Source organism: Uloborus diversus, chromosome 1, assembly GCF_026930045.1.
Source record: "Uloborus diversus isolate 005 chromosome 1, Udiv.v.3.1, whole genome shotgun sequence".
In the NCBI taxonomy this organism is placed as follows: Eukaryota; Metazoa; Arthropoda; class Arachnida; order Araneae; family Uloboridae; genus Uloborus; species Uloborus diversus.
In genome coordinates this window covers 238,138,983-238,159,669 of record NC_072731.1, presented here as the reverse complement: position 1 = coordinate 238,159,669, position 20,687 = coordinate 238,138,983, and the positions used below count along the sequence as shown (strand labels likewise).

The 20,687-nt window shown below is 34.8% G+C and overlaps 1 protein-coding gene across 1 annotated transcript in view; it reads left to right on the top strand.

Moving 5' to 3' along the window:
* Window positions 1–20,687, top strand: part of LOC129234208 (vascular endothelial growth factor receptor 1-like) — a 107,088-nt gene that overhangs the window by 61,691 nt on the left and 24,710 nt on the right. Inside the window, exons 5-14 of the mRNA XM_054868131.1 lie at window positions 715–860; window positions 973–1,165; window positions 3,027–3,338; window positions 5,446–5,793; window positions 7,326–7,490; window positions 10,011–10,166; window positions 11,811–12,104; window positions 17,268–17,392; window positions 18,941–19,091; window positions 20,201–20,305. Of these exons, the coding sequence (XP_054724106.1) occupies window positions 715–860; window positions 973–1,165; window positions 3,027–3,338; window positions 5,446–5,793; window positions 7,326–7,490; window positions 10,011–10,166; window positions 11,811–12,104; window positions 17,268–17,392; window positions 18,941–19,091; window positions 20,201–20,305 (1,995 nt within the window). The remainder of the gene's footprint in view (window positions 1–714; window positions 861–972; window positions 1,166–3,026; window positions 3,339–5,445; window positions 5,794–7,325; window positions 7,491–10,010; window positions 10,167–11,810; window positions 12,105–17,267; window positions 17,393–18,940; window positions 19,092–20,200; window positions 20,306–20,687) is intronic.

The window sequence follows — 20,687 nt, the reverse complement described above, 5'->3', positions numbered from 1 at the left end:
TTTGCCCCAAGACAGAGGAGGGGTTCACCTACCATTTTTACTGGTTAACTCCAAATATTTAATTTTGGCACTTTCACACCTTTGCTCCTCACTGCCTCATATAACGCAGTGAGAAGCAAAGGGATGTAAGTGGACATTTTCAAGTTTTGAGTAAAACGCGTTTAAAGATAACATCCTACGTAGGTTTTCATTGATTTTTTTTCTAAATCATGCTGTGTAGCAGTATCTACCAGGGCTACTAGTACTATTTCTTGCTCCAAGACAGAGGAGGGGTTCACCCTTACCATTTTTACTGGTTATCACCAAATATTTAATTTTGGCACTTACACCTCTTTGCTCCTCACTGACTCATATGTAAAAACGTTCAGAGGCTACTCAACTAAGGGAATTTGAAGATTCAGAAGCGTTTGGAAGTTCATGAAAAATTATTAAGAGATGGTTTGAGAACTACCAATGTACTTTAACGATAATACCTGGTGAGCTGTGAGACTTGAAAGCAGCCATTTGATTATAAGAAAAAAAATCACATGAGAATTGTCGTGACTGGTCTGCAATGCGTTAAGGAAATTTCACTGTGTTAAATGTTCGTGACCTGTTAATTTCTGCATTCTTAGTTCATGCATTTTTGTTCTAAGAAATCTCAACAATTAAATTTCAAGACTTCCCACCAATAAAGCAGAGCTATATTTTTTAGTGTGCTTTTCTATTTTTTAGCTGACACATATCACGAGCCTCAACCTTACATTGATTTGTCTGAAGCTCTACATCCAGTCGTGAATGGTACTTTTGTTCTGAAATGCACAGTCAAGGTGGATTTGGGAACTCGATTATTTATGGATTGGAGTTACCCAAACAAAAACGTGAGTGTCTTCAACTTTACCACCAAATTTTATTAATTTACTAACAGACTTTACCACTATGTGTGCATCGCTTTAATTGAAGTTATTAAAAATGAACTCATTTGTGTTTCAGAACAAAGAAAACCGCATAAACGAAACGAAAGCTCATTCGGAGTGGAAGAAAATACGAAATTTTGAGCACCAGGAAGTGTCTTCGCAGCTGATAGTAAAAGACGCACGGATTTCAGACAGTGGGACTTATATCTGTTCCGTAACTGATCACTCACAGAAAACTGGGAGAGCTGAAGTCAATATAATTGTCTATGGTAAGTCAAGAAATTTTTAATTTTGTGGGAGCTGATGATCACTATTCTTGCATATGCCATGAAATTACTAACAGACCTTCTCAAATCTGGTGGGCTGAAAACGCGTGCAAGTGCAACCGAAACCACTGCTGTAACAACAACACGTTTTGCAAAAAAATGCTATTTTCCCCACAATTAAAAAAATTGCAATTTTTTTAAACATTTATGAATGAATTTTATAAGAAATGATTCAATTTAATGAATTTTATTTTAATGAATCAATTTAAAGTAGGATGAGCTTGTAGATAAATAAATAACTATAATAGGGGAAAACTTTTGGTAGCATTGTGAAGGCTACGCAAATCCTTACCACAGCATTAGGAGGATGCCTGGTTGGATTTGCCACAGCCATAGACATAAATGAATAATTGTTTTTAAAACAAAAATAAAAAATTTAATTGCCCATTTTCTGTAAAATAGTTGTGTGGCTTAGCTCTCCTTTCCACTAAGACGACGACAAAATCTGCTGATTCTCGAGGAAGTTCATTTGAAAAACCGAAACCATTGCAAGGTTTTTCCAAACTGGTCCACAATGTGGCAAGACAGACGAATCTCCCTCCATCTTTTGAGAATCGTTCATTCCAAAAACATTTTTCTAATAAATTAATGACTGAATATTTTATTCTCAGATCAGATATCTAACTTAAGACTTCCTTTTAAAAATGTCAAATGTCAAATGAAAGAAATTCTTTCAGAGATTCTTTGAATGAAAAACTCAAAAATCGCTATCCATATAAACAATGACTTAAACAGATTTTCACTGCCCCTCTGCTGCCCAGGACGAAATTTTTGCCGTGTGCAGGTAAACGGCAGTATCTGCAGAAATGAGTTTTCGAGATATTTGAAGAAATGTGTGTCGAAATCAATATTAACCATAGGAAAATCTTGGAATTAGACGTTTTTTTCGCGCCTTTTTTTCAGCGGAAACCAAATAACCAATCTTGTACAATAAAGCTAACGTACAATAGATGACAAAAATGCAAAAAAATGAAAAAAGAAAAATTTGCAGTTACTGCCCTTTACCTGCACACGACAGATTTGTCATCACGTTTCGTCTGACTTCTGACAACGATTGCCTAAGAAGACATCTATGTCGCGCTAAAGGGTTTCTCATCCTTTTTGTACGTTGTGCGATCTTCACGAAGAGTTGGACTTGTTGCACTTGTCTAGATGCCCTTCTCTTTCTCAAGTATCAATTTGGGGACGCTGAACAGCTCGTTTTCATTCATAGATTTTTTTGCTGTCTTTTGATTTTCAACTGTCTTTTAATGTGTCACTCGAAATAAAAAAAAAATATTGTAAAATCTGTTCCTTTCTCGTGTCTTTCAATTAAGGGAGTGAGAAGCAAAGGGATGTATGTGCCAAAATTGAAAATTTAGAGATAACCAGTACAAATGGTAGGTGAAGCTCTCCTCTGTCTTGGGGCAAGAGATAGTAATAGCAGTCCTGGTAGGTGCTACTTATGCAGAATGATTTAGAAAAACTTTTCAATGAAAAACTCAAAGCCTCAATTGAGGCAGTGAGAAGCAAAGGGATGCAAGTGCCAAGACTAAAAATTTCGAGATATCTAGTGCAAATGTTAGGATAACCTCTTCTCTGTTATGGGGCAAGAGGTGGTACAAGTATGCTGCTATACAGCAAGATTTAGGTAAAAAATTCAATGGAAGCCTACCCAGGATCTGATCTTTAAAAGCGTTTTACTCAAAACTTGAAAATGTCCATACACATCCCTTTGCTTCTCACTGCCTCAATTGTCTTTCAATGTGCCATTGGAAATAAAAAAAAAATATTGCAAAGTTCGTTTCTTTCTCTTTTTTTAAAGCACAGCAGCAGCCCGTCCACGTCAACTTCACCACAGACATCGACGTATCGCAGCCCGTCGTTACCAAGGCTGGTCAGGACGTGAAATTCGTCGTCACCTTCAGTGCTTTCCCCAGCATATCTGAAGTCGAGCTGTACTGGGAGAAAAACGGGGAAAGCCTTGAACCCGACAACCACTACCACATGAAAACGCTGGAGTCAACCACCGTTCTGGAAATTAAACAGCTCATGCGTGCTGATGCAGCAAGGTACACATTGTGTGGGAAGACAAAAGATACTTTCAACAATATTTCAATTCTCTTAGAAGTTAAAGGTAATGTATGATGAAACACATTTACTGTACTGTCCAGACTATTATTACGACTGATTTTTCTGCTCTCATTTCAAGTTTACAATTAAATAACACTTTTAGCGGTCATAACTTTTGAAATGTTCTTAGCACTTGAACAACTGGAATTTATCATGGGAAGTAGAAGGTTTAGTCATAACAAACCAACATTTTCCCATGAAGTCGGAATTCGGTTTTGAGTCTTTAAATTTGTATAGATTACGTTTGAATTTACAGCTTGGCTAAAGATCAATAAGTACTGATTAAAGTGAAAAACCAACGTAAGTAAAGCACAAAATTTAAAGAAAATACACCATATAGCTATTTCAAGGCTACAATGGAGCCTCTTCATCAGTGCAAAAAGCTCACCAACACAACCGAAAGTCGCGAGAGAACAGTTCTCTTGCAACTTTCGCACAGATTAACACGCCGACATCTGGCGTTTCGGCTGATCCCATACATGCCCTATAGGGAACAAGTCGGCGAAGCGGGCTGGCGATGGAAGAGTCTCAAAAGGACGTAAGAAGTCTTGGGCAACTCTAGCTGTATGCGGGTGAGCATTATCTTGCTGGAAAGTTGCTCCTGGAGGGCCATTTAGGAACGGTCCTGGATGTGGTTGCAGAATGTCATTAACGTAACGCTGGCCCGTTAAGGTTCCACTAGAGTGGATCGGCTATCATAGGCTATAGCCTACCAGACTACTTTGCCCGCTGTGTGGGTAGTGTGTCGTGCGATAGAATGGGTGGACTGGTACCTTTCTCCAGGGCGCCTCTACATCCACCGTGGATACCATTTGATCGCAAAACGAATCAGGATTCATCACTGAGCACCACTTTTTGCCAGTCAGTAACATCCCACATAGCTCTGGCTTCGTATCATTGCAGGCGGAGTTGCCGTGTTTCGATGTTAAAGGCCCTACACGAAAAGAGCGCTTGGTCGACAGATTTACTTCCGCAAGACGTTTAGAAATGGTTCGGGGAACAACTGCTACCCCTACGTCTGCTTGTATGGTGAAACGAGTCACTGTGAGATCCACGGGTGCTTGCTGCACGATCCTTCCATCCTCTCTCCTCGTGGGCTCCCCGGTCGCTCCAGACCGTTTTTTTTTTTTTTTTGCTCGTGGGTACCATCTCGTGTCCACTGCCTCCAACAGTCTCTAACGGAACACTTCGGACAATCCACCTGGGCAACAGCACGGCTCGTCGACCAACCAGCAATTTTCATGCCGATGATCATACCTCTCTTAAAATTGCTTAACTGTGAGAAACGTTTTCTAACTCGTCTACCTGACATCCTTTACTCGTTAAGGTTCTCCGAAAATCCGGTTATAATCGTAACACTTACAAATCCTAAATTGTGCACTGGTTTATATAGCACCTTTTCCCCGATTTCACCGATACTGTGGGGTAAACGGTCATGCGCATTGGACACCAAACTTGGATCATTTGCATATCAGATATCACGATTCTTATATTCAAAATTTAACGATTGTACCTTTCTTCTTTCTTGGGGCGCTAATTTCAATGTTCCTGAGTGTATATTAAATTCAAAAGCTTTACATAGTTCAACAATATATTACGTACTGAAGTTGGGAAAATTTAAACAATTTTTAATGGGAAGAAGGAGAATTACCAAACCAGCATGAAAGGAGTTTTTGTGTACGATACTGTTTTGAGAGGACTCGGTTTTCTTTTCATTAATATATATATATATATATATATATATATATATATATATATATATATATATATATATATATATATATATATATATATATATATATATATATATATATATATATATATATATATATATATATATATATAAAAACAAGAGGGGACAAGTGCCAAAATTAAAAATTTAAAGATAACTAGGACAAATGGAACTGGATGAAGAAACTATCATTTGTTTTGCTGTAAGAGATGGTAATAGAAGACCTGACAAGTGATGCTATACTATTCAACATGCTTAAACAAAATTCTCTAATAAAAGTCCTACACTGGACTAAGCACGCATTTTACTCCTAACTTTAATTTATACTCATCCCTTTGTTTCTCGCTGTCTCATATGTTGATTTCCTTTGCCTTTCCAGATAAACCTATAGTGTCATTAAAGAATGCGGAACTAGTGTACTTGGTTGATCAAGAATATACTTTGGAATGCCACGTCGATAGCTATCCCAATCCAATGGTGTGGTGGCGGTGGAAGCCTTGCAGACAGAACCATCAGTGCGACACTGGTGGTCCATACGGCTGGACGGATGTAGATCCTAGTGGAGCTGTGCCAAATAAGGACAATGTGACACTGACGGTTTCTGACGCAAAAAACATGAAAATTATTTCATCCCTCCACGTCACGGCCACTCAGTTAGGACACTACAAGTGCGTTGCAAGCAATGAAATAGGAAAAGACGATGTACTTGTTCCGTTCATAGTAACAGGTGTGTAAAGTTTAATAGAATTTCAACTTAATTTTTATTTGCATAAATGGAACTTTTTCCCACCATAAGTAGGATAAATAGATAAGGTATATAGAAAGAATCGATTTAGGAGAATATTCAACTCTAACAGAATTCGGCCGAATTGAATATGACTTATCGTATCCACGAATTTGCTTGACCAATTCCAGAAGGTAATTTCTCACTACGTAACTGGTCGATAGAATTCGAACGAATTGACCACAATAGGGTTTAATATGCCCCATAGTCAACTTCAATATTGTCGGCACGCAGCAAACTTAAATAAATAAATAAATAAATAAATAAATAAATAAATATATATATATATATATATATGTATTGAAACCTCTTGCAAAGTTGTAAACAAACAACGATGCTTTACGAAGAAAATTTATTTGAACAACGCTTGACGTTAGCAATCTGCATGTTTTTAAACAGAATTTTCTACTTGTTTTTAAGTAGATTCGTCTGAAGACGAATGCTAATAATTGGGAGGTGGACTAACTTTCATAGGATGAATAGATAATATATACAGGGGCAGGGGCAGTTCCATCCCAGTAATTCTTATAGCATATGAGGCCTTCCCTGCAACCAGGGCGAATGCTTAATTTTGATGGATTCGCCCTTGCCGCATGAAACGCCTCATATGGTACAAAGATCCTTAGAAAACGCGGCTCATTAAATTTGCTTGAAACTGCATGTTTTTTTTAAAGACAGTTTTACTGTCAATATGTGTTATGGAAAGTATACGGAAAATGATAATATGCATTAAATGCATCTACACCACTCCTTCACTCAATTAACAATTGAAATATATCACTTTCTTCATCAAAGAATTTTTATTTTGACTGCAAAGTTAACTATAGGCAAAATTCAAACTAGTGAAATCTCTGTCACGCAACTTTGTGCAGCTCTGAATATAGTTAATTCGCATCACATAAATTTACAATAAAATTGAGATTGAACCTAAATGATATTTAACTTATTTATATCAAAGAATTTATTCGTAGATTATCCTCATGTATATAATAGCCTAGAGCCGCTATAATAGCCAATTCGCTAATCGAGTAACGCTCTGATGCCATCAACAATGAAACTCGTGACATAGCGTGCGTAACGGCATTATTTCATTGTAGAAGCCCCAAAAATACAGTAAGTTATTTATAATTTGATAATATTTTATGACAATGTATGGCATACAGGGAATTGCTTTATTTTGACAAGGCTGAACTAGTTTCGGTAACTTAACCATTTTACTGGTAGAACTGTCATTTAAGGAGAATGAAAAAGCGAAACAGTGGTCAACAATGAACGCTATCTCTTAGAGTTTAGGGTTAATCCACTGAAGTTAGGGTTAAAATTTCCACTATCATAATATCATCAAACAGGCAATTGCTTTGTTCAAATGTGGAAGCAGTTTTCATCCGTCATAACATGACGGGTGATTTTCTAGTTGTTTCAAATAATTCAAAATAGAATTGAATAAAACCTTTTTTTTTTTTTTGCATTCACAGACGCAAAAGAGGGCTTCGAAGTCAGTGTATCAAAGAAGAGGCCTGTGGATCGAGATTTTGTTGAACTGATGTGTAAAGTGAACACTTTCAATTTTACTCAAGTACAGTGGATATGGCGGCCCATGAGCTCTGAAGTGGGAATACTCTCTTTAGAAAACATGACAGGTAAATAAAATTGAACCATTTAGTTATTTTTGAATCCACGATTTCGTTGAATTTTTTTGGTAACAGACAAGCTCCTTACGTTTTAAGAAACCTCATCTAACATAAGAAACTGCTTCACCGCCAGAAATTTGTTATTTATTTCTCAACCCCAGACGAAAAAGTAAGGGGTTGGTTATAAATTTCATGTGTTTGTGCGTGTATCTGTATGTAAGATCGTAGCCCCTAAATGAATGAACCGATTTCGATAATTCTTTCTTTGTTCGAAAAGTGACTTGATCGAGTGTTCTTAGTTAGGTCTTTGTTGAACTTTTATTATATGAATTTTTAATTAAAAACCGAAATGGCAGTTTTTCAAAGCAATTTTGGTAGTTAAAACGTACTCACACATTTAAAATATTAGTACCATAGACTAATAATAAGAGTAGACCGAGCTATGGCAACCCTTTTGCTGCTCATAAACCAAACCATGTGACTGGTGGATATCCTAGCAACAGCGGGCGTTAATCGCAGCAGACGATCAACGCCAGCGCGAAATAAAATAAATAGAATTGATGGAACACGGAAGAATGATCTTTTATGGAGTCCGATTTGTAAATTTGTTATTCTAAGTTGTAAATATTTTGTTAATGAAGTGAGTTTTTCGTTCAGATAGTATTGTGCATTTTCTTTAGTCAATTTCAATAACTCTATAAGCAATGATAGATGCAAGCGACCAAGAAGAATCAGCAAACGGTAAGATTTTTACCTACAGTTTCAATTTAAGATACCGATTAGTACATTTTTGCGTTAATGCAAAACGTTTACGCCATTTCGTTCACGCCAACGCTGACAGTTCCAAATGAAATAAAAGTTACCGAAAACTGAACAAAAACTATTACTAATGTCAAAATAATGCATAACTAAAAGAAAAACAGTTCAATCTCTGCACCTGGAAGTTTTTTTTTTAATGAAAACACATTGTCTTAAAATACATGTCGAGTGCCAAACTATAGATAATGCTGCCATCTAGCAACCATGCTGCCAAAGTCTTCGCCAAGCCCTTCCACTAGTCACATGATACATCTATGAACCAATTTTCTTCAAAGCTCGGTCTACTCTTATTATTAGTCTATGATTAGTACCAATTGAGGCAGTGAGAAGCAAAGGGATGCAAGTGGACATTTTCAAGATTTGAGTAAAACGCGTATAAGGATTACGTCCTAGGTAGGCTTTCATTGATTTTTTTTTCTAAATCATGCTGTACAGCAACACTTACTAGGGCTACTAGTACTATTTCGAACCCCAAGACAGAGAAGGGGTTCACCTACCATTTGTATTGGTTATCTCCAAATGTTTAATTTTGCCACTTGCACCCCTTTGCTTCTCAGTGCCTCAATTGAAAGAACGAATTTTTATGCTTGTGATGGACTTTGGCTGAACTTCGAAGTTATATAAAACTCGAATTGTATATAACCTGTTTTTCGAAAGTAAATTTTAAATACAGTTCTTAGCCTTCATTCATGCTATTCTTCGCTGGCAGACAAGGAGAGAAAGTTTAATTAAAAAGTTTTATGTGTTGCTAGTTTCTATTTCTTAACAAATAAAGTACTCATAATTCATTTTAGTATGTAAGAAAGGCTTTTTTAGGGGTTAGGGCAGTTTCTGTCTTGAAGTCATCAGATTCCAATTTAGCTTTAGTTAAAATCCTTAAAAACAATCTCTTTTGTTCAACTCTGTTTCACTTAAAGAAATCCAAACAATCTTAATTTAGCATGTTCTTTTGACGATACGAACTGTGTTTCAAAAACAGAAACAGGAAGGAAAAAGAGAGTTATTACAATGCGAAAACTCACCCATGTGATGGGAAAAAGTCCAACAAAATAAACATAATTAGTCGCACATCCTAAATGTACCAAAATATGAGGCCGGTGAATGATAAACTTACACTACAATCAATAAACATAGCTAAAGAAACAACTTTCATATGCTGAAAAGAGTTAAGAACGTTGAATGTAAAAAATAAAAAAATTACAGACGATAAAATAAAGGCTGTGTCCGAATAGAGCAACCAATTTTAAACTAATTTAAAATGAAATTCTAGATGGAAACGTTGTTTTAAGATTTGGACAGCAGCCAAAAAAATTTCTTTTAAAACAATTATTAGAATTTTACTTGCTCACCCATATGCAAAATGGCAAAAGGAAAGAAATAAAAAATCCTGAATAACGTTATGTTAATTAACGTTTTAATTAATATCTCCGCTAATTAAAGTCGCATAATTACGAGATTGGTCCTATTGTTTTCTTTGGAAAATTTCGAATTGATCGGTATCTCGTTCGACTCTCGATTCACAGCGGTTCCTGAGAAGATCGATCTTCAGACAGACAGACGGACGCGAGCAGATTTTAATATTATAGTGGCCATTAGTTTTTGACAGTAAAAATTTCAATTGCTCTTTTTCATACGACTCTTTTCAATTAATGCATTTATTTTCCCTTTTTTAACGGCTAAGCTAACAGTTTCCAAAACTTTTTTTCGCAGGTGTGACAATTTTGGATAACAGCTCGGTGTATTCGCATTCATCTAGCATCATTTTCGAGCCAATTAGTTTAAACATGAGTGGAGAATTTGAGTGCATTGGATCAAGTAATGTGACTAATACAACGCAATCAAAGCAGATCACCATTGATGTCCGAGGTAAGGAAAATATTTAAGAGCAGATTTTATAACTGAAGAAAAAATCTCCAATTTCTGTAATGTATGTTTAATCATTTAATTGACCATAACTCTAGCTAGTCTTGGCTAAAGCTGCATTTCTCACACAATTTTAAATTTGTATTTAAGATCATTATATTTGTCCCACAGAGCAAGACTAACGTAAGCACATGACCGCTACTTTACAGGCGACAGGGAAAATGTAAAGACTGGGACAAGCGCTCTTTTATCACTGGTAAATAATTTCAAAGGATTTCTTTTTAGAATTACGTTCACATGGCTTGATCAGAATAAGATTCTACATACAATGCACTAATAAATGGAAAATCGCAATTTTTGGACTTAGGTCAGTCAGGCTCTGAAGTACAGATATTAAGGAAGAGCTTTCACTTTTAATTAAATTATTAAAAAAAAAGAAAGCAAAGAAACACACAAACTGTTAAAATTCTTACTATATGGTTATTAGTTACTTCACATGTAACGTAAACTGAAACAAACTCATTGCTCAATATTTACAATGCTTTGTATATGAAAATTAAATACTAATACAGTTCTGTAGCTGTAAAAATGTCCACAACGAAGTTTCAAACAAAAGATAACAAGCCTATTTCTAATGAAAAGTAACCAAGTTCGTTTCATTCAACAATGATACAATTGTTCTACAAAATTTCCAATGCAGATTGATATAATTTAGCACTATAGTTAGAGAAGAAGAATATAAAAAGGGCATGAAACTGTCCATGCTGTAATATTTAAGTAAATTTTTAATTTTTAGAGAGAATGTACGCACTAATAAGCGGAGCCTGGTCAGGGGCTGACTGGCCCGTCCGCCTATGCGCCATTGTCAAAGAATATATTGTGCCCTCAAGCTTGAAACTTTTTTTTTAGTTGTTGAATTTCCCCTAGCATTTATAATTTTCAATGTCTTTCTTTCTTTCTTTGTTTTTTTTTGTGTGTGTGTGTGTGTGTGTGTTTTTTTTGTTTTTGCACCTTTTTCCCCTTTTTGCATTTTTTTTTTCTCTTTTTGCACCTTCCCCCCAAGGTTGGCGCCCTTTCGATGGACCCAGTTCGCCCCTGGGCCTAATTTAGGAACGATTCTGTGGGTCTGTGGACCTAGGTACCATTATTTTATGGACACCCCAAAATATAATAAATTCCCTTCTTCCTTCGCTTTTATTGAGACTACTACGTACTTTGAAAATGTGTGGATTTCCTAGTCAGAGGGACGTCAAATTTTTCCGGTGTAAGGCCATTCCTTTGGCTTGATCTGGCTCTGCTTAAAAGGTATGCACAATATAGATGTATTTTAAGGGCTTCGCTCAAAAAATTGCAGTGCCTAATAAATTAGATGAAAGTGAAACAAGCCTTTAATGTTAAAATACAGCTAATTTGTTTTTTTTTTTTTTCAAAATAATATTATGGATTTTGCTTTTAACCTTATTACTCGGTACATTATTTTTTAAATTAATGATCCTTAAGCCTTCCAGGAAGAAAATTAGTCAAAATAAAAAGAAATAAAATAACTATACATAAGAAATTTTATAAACTTTTTTCGAGATACATTTTTGAAAATGTTAAACTTTTAATTTTTTTGTGAAAATATATATTTTACTGAATATTTTCCAGAAATTCGAAGCCCGACTTTAAATAAGACTAACATGTTGGGAACCCAAATCCAAACTTCTTCAGGAGCTTTGCAAGAATTTTACTGTTACGTCAACGGGGTTCCCTTCCCAGAGGTGGTTTGGAAAAAAGACGGAAAGTATTTGGACGTCAACAACATGTCCGGAGTCGAACTAATAGAACAGGACCAAAAACTCAGGATTCGAAGGACTTTAGATAGAGATGCTGGAGTTTACGAATGTTCTGTTTCAAACAGAGGAGGACATATCAAAGCAAACGCTACCCTGCTCATAATAGGTAAAGCTCAATGAAAGCTATTACTATAACAGTAGAGAAATAATTCTTTGTTTTTCATGAATCGTATTGTTCAAATATGAGAATTCATTTGTTGGCGGTCGAACTATATCTGGCGCAGGTTAGAAAATTTTAGATTAAGGAGAAAAGCTGAAAACGTTATGAGTGAGAATAAAGATTCTTCATTTAATAATCTCTTTTCTCTTTATCTTCTTTACTAATAATAAAGCTGAAAATTTCTCTGTCCGAATCTTTCTCTGTCTGTCAGGATCTCTCTCCGTCTGTCAGGATCTCTGTGACGCGCATAGCGCCTATAGACCGTTCGGCCGATTTCATGAAATTTGGCACAAAGTTAGTTTGTAGTATGGGGGGTGTGCACCTCGAAGCGATTTTTCGAAAATTCGATGTGGTTCTTTTTCTATTCCAATTTTAAGAACAAAATTATCATAAGATGAATGAGTAAATCACGAAATTATCATAACGTGGAACCGTAATATGGGTACAAGCCAATTGGCGAGAAAATTCACCATACATTATTTGTAAATATACAGGCTAACCAAAAAATCTTTTAATTTTTCTATTACGGGCAAAGCCGTGCGGGTACCACTAGTAGTAAATAAAAGTAAGGTTTTGCAGAAATTTTGGAAGGAAGTCTGTGGAGGACCTGCGTCCAGGAGACTCCATAGCAGCTACATCCTTGAAATTTTATACAAAATTACTTCGAGCTCCGGGGGTGTGCACCCTCTGTTTCATTTTTTTAAATTCAAATTAGTTTTTTTGCAATCAATTTTTTAAACTCAAATTTCGCGTTAATTGCCTATTATTGCCTCTTAAAGGGGTGAAAAATTACTTGCACATATTGATATTATATATCGTTGGAAAGGGTAGAATTTTCCGCGTTCTACGCAATTTGTTTCGATGCTCTAACGGCGGGAGTTTTTTGCGTTTTTAGCTCGAACTTTTTAAGGCTTATCTAAAATTTAGGCACTACTTTCTTCATTAAATCTATCAGTAAAAAGCGAAGGATTTGCCCCGCAGTTTTCTTTTTGAAACCACTGGAAAGAGAGGTTTTTTTTACTCCAGATCTAACTCGACCTACGGTCGCAAAAGTAAGTTTCTGTTTCCAAAGAAAAAAAGTTACAAGCTGTTAAAAATCAAGTTAGAATAATTTTATCTCCGTTCAAATTATACATGTTTTATTTGCCGTTGCCATAGTTACGTCTTTTCGATTTGCATGTTTCTTCTTTCTTATTCACAAACTTTAAGGGTTTCGATTTTAACTGAAAATCTTTGGATCAACTCAATTAGAGCCCCGAGCTAAAGATCATAATACATTACTGAGACTATGAATGTACAAAACTGCAGTTTTTCAATGCTCAGGAGCCCCTTAGCCATTACGGCTAAGCAAGTTGGTACAAATTATTTTGAAACCCGGGGAAGGGGTACTTTTTGTTCCAAAGAGAGCTCATAATGCGTTTTCAATCTGTTTCTTTCCAACTGACGATTTAAATCTTTGCGAATCAAATGAGATTGCGAAGCAATTTTCGGGGGTTGGTGCGCGTCAGCGTGCAAAGGGACAGAGCCCCCTAGTTATATATATATATAAAGAATAAATGTGTGTTACTAGGCCTAAAAAGATCTTTGACAAAGATTTCTTTTTTCCGTGACGGGATTAGTGTCATAAGTCCTTTTCCTGCATCTACTGAGTATTTATCCCAGCCATTGTGAAAAAAACATTTCTTGCAGCCTTCATTTAAAAGTGTTTGTTCACCTTTCGAAGCTAAAAGCCAAATGATTCTGCAATCTTCTTCTCTACTTTCAAAACGAGTTACTTTTGTTGTCGAAATCGGAATCCTTTGGGTTTTCAATTATAAAACCATCATATTTATAGCCAGCGGTACTCGCACGGCTTTGCCCGTAGTAGAAAATTAAAAAGGTCATTTTGTACACTTGTATATTTATAGTTGGGTCATTCCATATTGAATCAACAAATGGGCCGTACCGCACCATTTTTGATTTCGATGAAATTTGGTAGGTAATGTGTACCAATATACTGTACCCCTAAACAGTTAGATTTTTTTCTTGGAAAATTTTTACTTCTGATTTATAACTATTTTTTTGCTCCACGGATGAGTAAAATTAGGCACTTTTGATCCTTTTTCTAAAAGCTCTAACAAATTTATTTAAATTAGTAGGAAGATCAAACAAGTCTTATTATAAAGGTGAAAGAATGAACTTTTATTTGTGCACAAAAAGAAGAGATTTAATTTAAACCTAAATAGAAATCTTCTGTTGTCAAATCAAGGTTGAAAGAGTGCCGTTTTCAACATTTTGAGCCTAAAAAAAAGTCGGTGAGGGACTTACACTAGGAAGCTATTTTTTTTTTCTGTTATAGTTAGTTAATACATACCAGAAGCACAGAAAAAAATAGGTTGACACTAGTAATCTTTCATGATGAAAAAATTGCTTAAACTTAAGAAAAAATGAAAAATGGGCTTTTTCACTCCCCAAAAACAGGATATTTGTTAGGTGATAAAAATTTGAAAATTCTAGGGTAAGAAGCCATTTCATTGCCCTTTAAAGCGAAACAAAAACTGTCTTGTTTTTCTTGGGCGTTAAAGCGACATAAGTCTTTAGAGTAATACAATAATAACTTTTGCACATTGCCTAAAAAGGCCAAGTAGACTGGATAAATACCTTAAAAAATACCATAAAACCAAATTTCACTAGCATACATTTGCAAAATGTAACTTTAAACAACAAATAGCTTTCCATTTTTATTAACTATATTTACAAAACATGATTTTTCAAAAAAAAAAAAAAAAAACCAAGAGTTTTATTTAAAAGTTTATATCTCTTCTATGCCATAAAAAAAGACATTTTTTGTTTCGTTTTAAAGGGCAATGTAACGGCTTCGTAACCTAGCATTTTCAAATTTTATCACCTAATAAACAATCCGTTTTTGGGGAGTGAAAAAGCCCATTTTTCTTTTTTTTTTTAAGTTTAAGCAATTTTTTCATCATGAAAGATTACTAATATCAACCTATTTTTTTTCTGTGCTTCTAGTATGTATAACTAATTATAACAAAAATAAATAAATAAATAAATAAATAAATAAAAATTAGCTTCCTAGTGTAAGTCTCTCACCGGCTTTTTTAGGCTCAAAATGTCGGAAACGGCACTTTTTCAACTTTGATTTGACAACGGAAAATTTATAATTAGACTTAACTTAAATCTTTTCTTTTTATACACAAATAAAAGTTCATTCTTTCTCCTTTATAATAAGACTTGTTTGATATTCGTACTCATTTAAATAAATATGCTAGAGCTTTTAGAAAACGGATAAAAAATGCCTGATTTTACTCATTTACAGAACAAACAAACAAACAAAAAGCTATATCTCAGAAATAAAATTTTTCCAAGAAAAAAATATAACTTTTTGGGGGTACAGAATATCGGTGCACAGTACCTGCCAAATTTCATCGAAATCAAAAATGGTGCGACACGAAAATTTCTGAAAATTTGTTGATTTTATATGGATTGATTTAACGTCTGCTATGCGTTAAGTTTTTTTTTTTTCAAGATCTCTTCATATTTTTGGCAGATTTGAAAACTTAACATGTAGCTTAAAAATATTTTAAAAGATGAAGGATATTTCCCTTCCTTGCTTAAAACGCAAAATAAGACATTTTTCAAAATTAAACACTAGCGAAAGTACGTTGTAATATAGCATTATTTTAATAATTTACTAAACGTAATTCCATAAAAATTAGAAAATAAAAGCAGATGACTTTTAGTGGTGACTTTTAGATGAGTTAAAAGGATTGAGAAAAGGATTTATCACCAAAAGAAGCAATCTTTTAAAAATGTTGAAAAAAAAAAAGAACGAAACAATAAAGGGAGTAATAGACGTAACCATGGTAACATAAAAAAGTTAATTTCCGCTTAAAAAGTCATTTCCAATTATCTTTAATTTTCGATTTTATTCTCGAAATTAATCATTTAGAATCGTTTGACTTGCTTAAGAGGAGCCTAGGATGTTGGTTTTCTCTAAACGATTCCTACAGCTTTTCTAATACTCGTAGTAACTTCTAACAAATTTCATCCTATGCAGAAATTTCAAAGCTTTTGAATGACCTAAAACTTAAAAATGTGAATGAAGTATTTCTCCATTGTAATTTTAAATTTATGTGAAAAATAGGCTTAAAACTTGAATAGAAAAAGAACAAAATCGAATTTTCGAAAAATTCCTTCGAGGTGCGCACCCCTATGCTAAAAACTAATTTTATGCCAAATTTTACGAAAATCAGCTGAACGGTTTATACGCTGTGCGCTCACAGCGATCCAGAAATCCTGACAGAGATCCAAATAGACATCCAGATAAACTTTGAGCTTTATAGAGTAAAGAAAGATAAGGAAAGATAAAGATAACCGTGGTTGAAGAGTCGGGAAGTGAGTGAACAAAATGAACTCCATTGAATTGGAATTTCAAATGGAACAGTCGCTTGAGGGCTGCCCACAAATTAGGCAGTGAGAAGCAAAGGGATGTAAGTGGCAAAATTAAAAATTTGGAGATAACCAGTACACATGATAGGTGAACCTCTCCTCTGTCTTGGGGCAAGAAATGGTACTAGTAGCCCTGGTACTTGCTGCTGTATAGCATGATTTAGAAAAAAAATTAATGAAAGCCTATCTAGGATGTTATCTTTAAATGCATTTTATTCAAAACTTGAAAATGTCCACTTACATTCCTTTGCTTCTCACTGCCTCAAATGATGCCACGCTTTGAGGGGGAGGAGGGTTAATGAAATTGAAATAGTTTGTGACAAGGGGGAGGGAGGGGTCACAAGAAGTTTGACATTACGAATTTTCTAATAAGATGTTTATAAAAGTAGCGTGACATGTGACAAAAGGGGGGGGGGGAGTGTGCCACTTGTGATCCAAAGGGAGAGAGAGTCAGAAATGTTTTGATATCATAATGGATAGCCCCATGGAAAAATATGAAGAGGCGCAACGAACCTACTTCGAATGTCATTAGGGTATTAATTCTTTGTAGTATTTTTTTCCGGCTTAAGTTCAGATACTTTTTAGTCAGACTTGGGATGAATGCGTGTGTTTTTGTTAATTACATAGCAATCTACAAACTTAAAATATGTTTTTCTCCAGATAAAAAGCTTGGAACAAACAGCCTAACCGGTGGAGAAATTGTGATAGTGATTGTTTTTGGCATTGTAGGAGTTATTCTTATCGTAGTCGTTTCGTGCCTGATTCAAAGAATTTTGAAAGAAAAGGTAAGAATTTAAATGAAATTTTAGAATTCTAAAACATTATGTATATACAGTGAAACTGTGTAAATTGACAACTTGCGGTGCACTACTTTAGTGGTCAACTGAAACAGGTGGTCAACTTAAAGAGGTTGAATTATATGATACAGATCTAATTCCGTGCCTGAAAAAAAGCGGTCAACTTAGACAATGTGGTCAACTTCACAGGTTTTACTACTATATAGTCGGACTTCAATATAAGGTCATCAGTCAGGACTTTGCGAAACTTACCAACCGAACTATACGCATTGTATATAAGCAATATTATAGTATTATTTGTAAAACTTAATGCCTCTAAAAAATCAGTTAAATAGGTTATACTTTTTTAGTTGAGTTGAACCAACTAAAACTAATTAAGTCAATAATAAATCATAAAATTATTTTTTCTTTTTAAATTCGGAATAAAGTTATATACAAGTATGTTCAAGCAAAGTACTGATGTGTACAACTTGTCCTGCTGAAAATAATACATAATACAGTACAGTCGCGGTTTTTCTTAAATATCTTGTATATTGCTTTCTAAGTTTTGTAGTTTTTGAAAATTTTCTTCAGCTCTTTCTCATGGTTTGTAAAAAATGTCTTATGACGATTAAAATGCATCAATACTTGAGCGTTTCTGCGTATTTCGTCGCTTTACTCTCGAGTAGTATAACTGTAGATTCACGTTCTTATGTATTCTTAGCACTTTATAATACGTTGGTAGAGAAATGACTTTTCATTTATAATTGATCTTGTAATTGAAAAATGACCAGTACATCCGATAATCCATAACATAGAATTTTTATTTAATGAGCTGGGACTTAAAAAAAATGACCCCATGCGGGATGGCCTTACATGCCTGTGACCTTATGTAGAGGTCTGACTGCACGAATATCCTGTTCATTAATCAACAGGTTTTCGTGGTATATATGGTATACTTACTTGATTCATAAAAAGATCATTTTTTTTTCGACAAAGCAATATAGTTTTAAAAAAATATCGTCCATTTAAATAAAATTTCATCCAAGGAAATAAACGTATATGCATATTGAATAACTCGTAGAAAAAATATGTAGTAGAACTAGGATGGTAAGTTTAAAGAAATGAATAGCACTTTTTATTTAAAAAAGAAAAACACATTTTTTTTTAATACTTGAATTTTATAATGCTCAAAGCGTTGCTTATCATGGAATACGTAAAATCGAGTTTCTTTCGTTTTTGGTAATTAGAAGTCTTTGAGAAAAATTTTAAACGGAAGGATAATGTGTTAAGTGTGGCGCAGTGGTAAGATGTTGTCCTTTTACAAAATTAGCCTAGGAGTATTTTCAAAATGCAAAAAATCGCCCGCATGTTGAAGAAACGTCACCGATTTGACTTCGATACTCTCGACTAAATTAAATCCCTAGTGCAATTTCGTGACTTAGAGGACATATTTCCAGAAGAGCTTCCCTACTTCCCCCCGATCCTTTCAATCGACAATCGTTTCTTCAGTTTGCATTTTAACTTAGTGACTGAACTAGAAATTTAATATTTCAGAAACAGAAGAAAGAACTGGATTTTATCACTCATAATGTATTTGAACGGGGATATATTGACATCTTCAATCCAAGTTTACCACTAGAAGATCAAATTGATCTACTTCCTTACAAGCATCATTGGGAATTTCCAAGAGAAAGACTGAAATTAGGTAAGACACACGTTATATTTTTCATCAACTATCCAACATTGCATTTTTAAATATAGTTCACCTCAGCATCGTTGGGATTCTATCTTGGACGGGTTCACTTCAAAACCGGTCCAAAATAACAGAAGCGAAGGTTGCTATACAATCAAACATTGGCGAAACAAGTTTATTATTATAATTATTATTATTTTATTCTTTTTTGTGAAGCATCGTCGTTTGTTCTGAATAGGAAATGAATTTCAACTCAAAACTCGCGCCAAACTAGACGATTAGAAGCTTGCTGTGGAAGTCTTGATTTGCATTTACTGCCCTCCTCATATCTTACGAATTTTATGTTCTGGTTCTTCTGCTGAATAACAATGAAGGGCTGTTCACTTATCGGCCATCCGTCCCATCCATCCCGTTTTTTGACGTGACGGACTGCCGACGAAAATAGAATAGCATTCACATGCGGTCGCTGTGTCTCACGTAACTGAATTCACCCACCAGAGAGAATAGCGCGCTGCTTAGAGGCTAACCAATGAAATGCTGTTCTATTTTTTTGACGGCTTTCAGATATCAAGGTTCTTTTGATCGAAATCGGCCCCGTCCAAGATGGCTTGCTGTCATGGCAACCAGCAAAGAAACCTGTTTCGGGTGGAAAAACTCGGGATGGACGGGACGGACGGTCGATAAGTGAACAGCCCTTAAATGCTTTACGCATTTTTTTTAAAGTGCCGTTTTAGTTTTATTTTTCATTTTAGGATATTCAACAATTCAAACCATTACAATTGTGTGTACAGGACCGCAAAATTCCGCAATTTTCAATTTTAACTTTTTAAACTTATAGCTCACGGGAAAAAAGAGGAGCACCATACTTTTCACCGGTAAACCCTACTTTTCGCCGACATTTAAAATTTCAACCCCCTTCAATATGTCAAAAGGAAAGGTTGATACTGAAAAACAGGGGGAAGGAAATTTTGTGTCGGCGAAAAGTAGGGGAATCCTTTTCGCCTAACGTGAAAAATAACTTGCATGAAAAAGTATTTCTGAATTTTGGAGAAAGTTATTTTTTTAGCAACATTTTCTTGTAGAGGTGTTTTTAAAAACTATTTCTCACTTTTCTTTTGTAGGCAAAACTCTTGGGCAAGGAGCTTTTGGTCGGGTTGTTAAAGCTGAAGCCATTGGTTTGATGGAAGGAGAAGCCTCAACAACAGTTGCAGTTAAGATGCTCAAAGGTTTGAAATTAATTTGATTATATCTCCTATCTATAAGTATTTCCTGGAATTAATTAGCTCAACTGCATCCTTTTTTTTTTGGACAGCTTAATGGTCTTGAACTAATCTAGTTATAGAAAACTTTCATTCTAATTTACGCATTTTTTTTTAAAGTGCCGTTTTAGTTTTATTTTTCATTTTAGGATATTCAACAATTCAAACCATTACAATTGTGTGTACAAGACCGCAAAATTCCGCAATTTTCAATTTTAACTTTTTAAACTTATAACTCACGGGAAAAAAGAAAAAAAAAACCATTCCTTTAAATGTTTTAAACTTATTTTAATTACCTTGAGAATTATTCCATAAAATCAGAAAAGGTGCCAAAAATGTTGAAATTTTG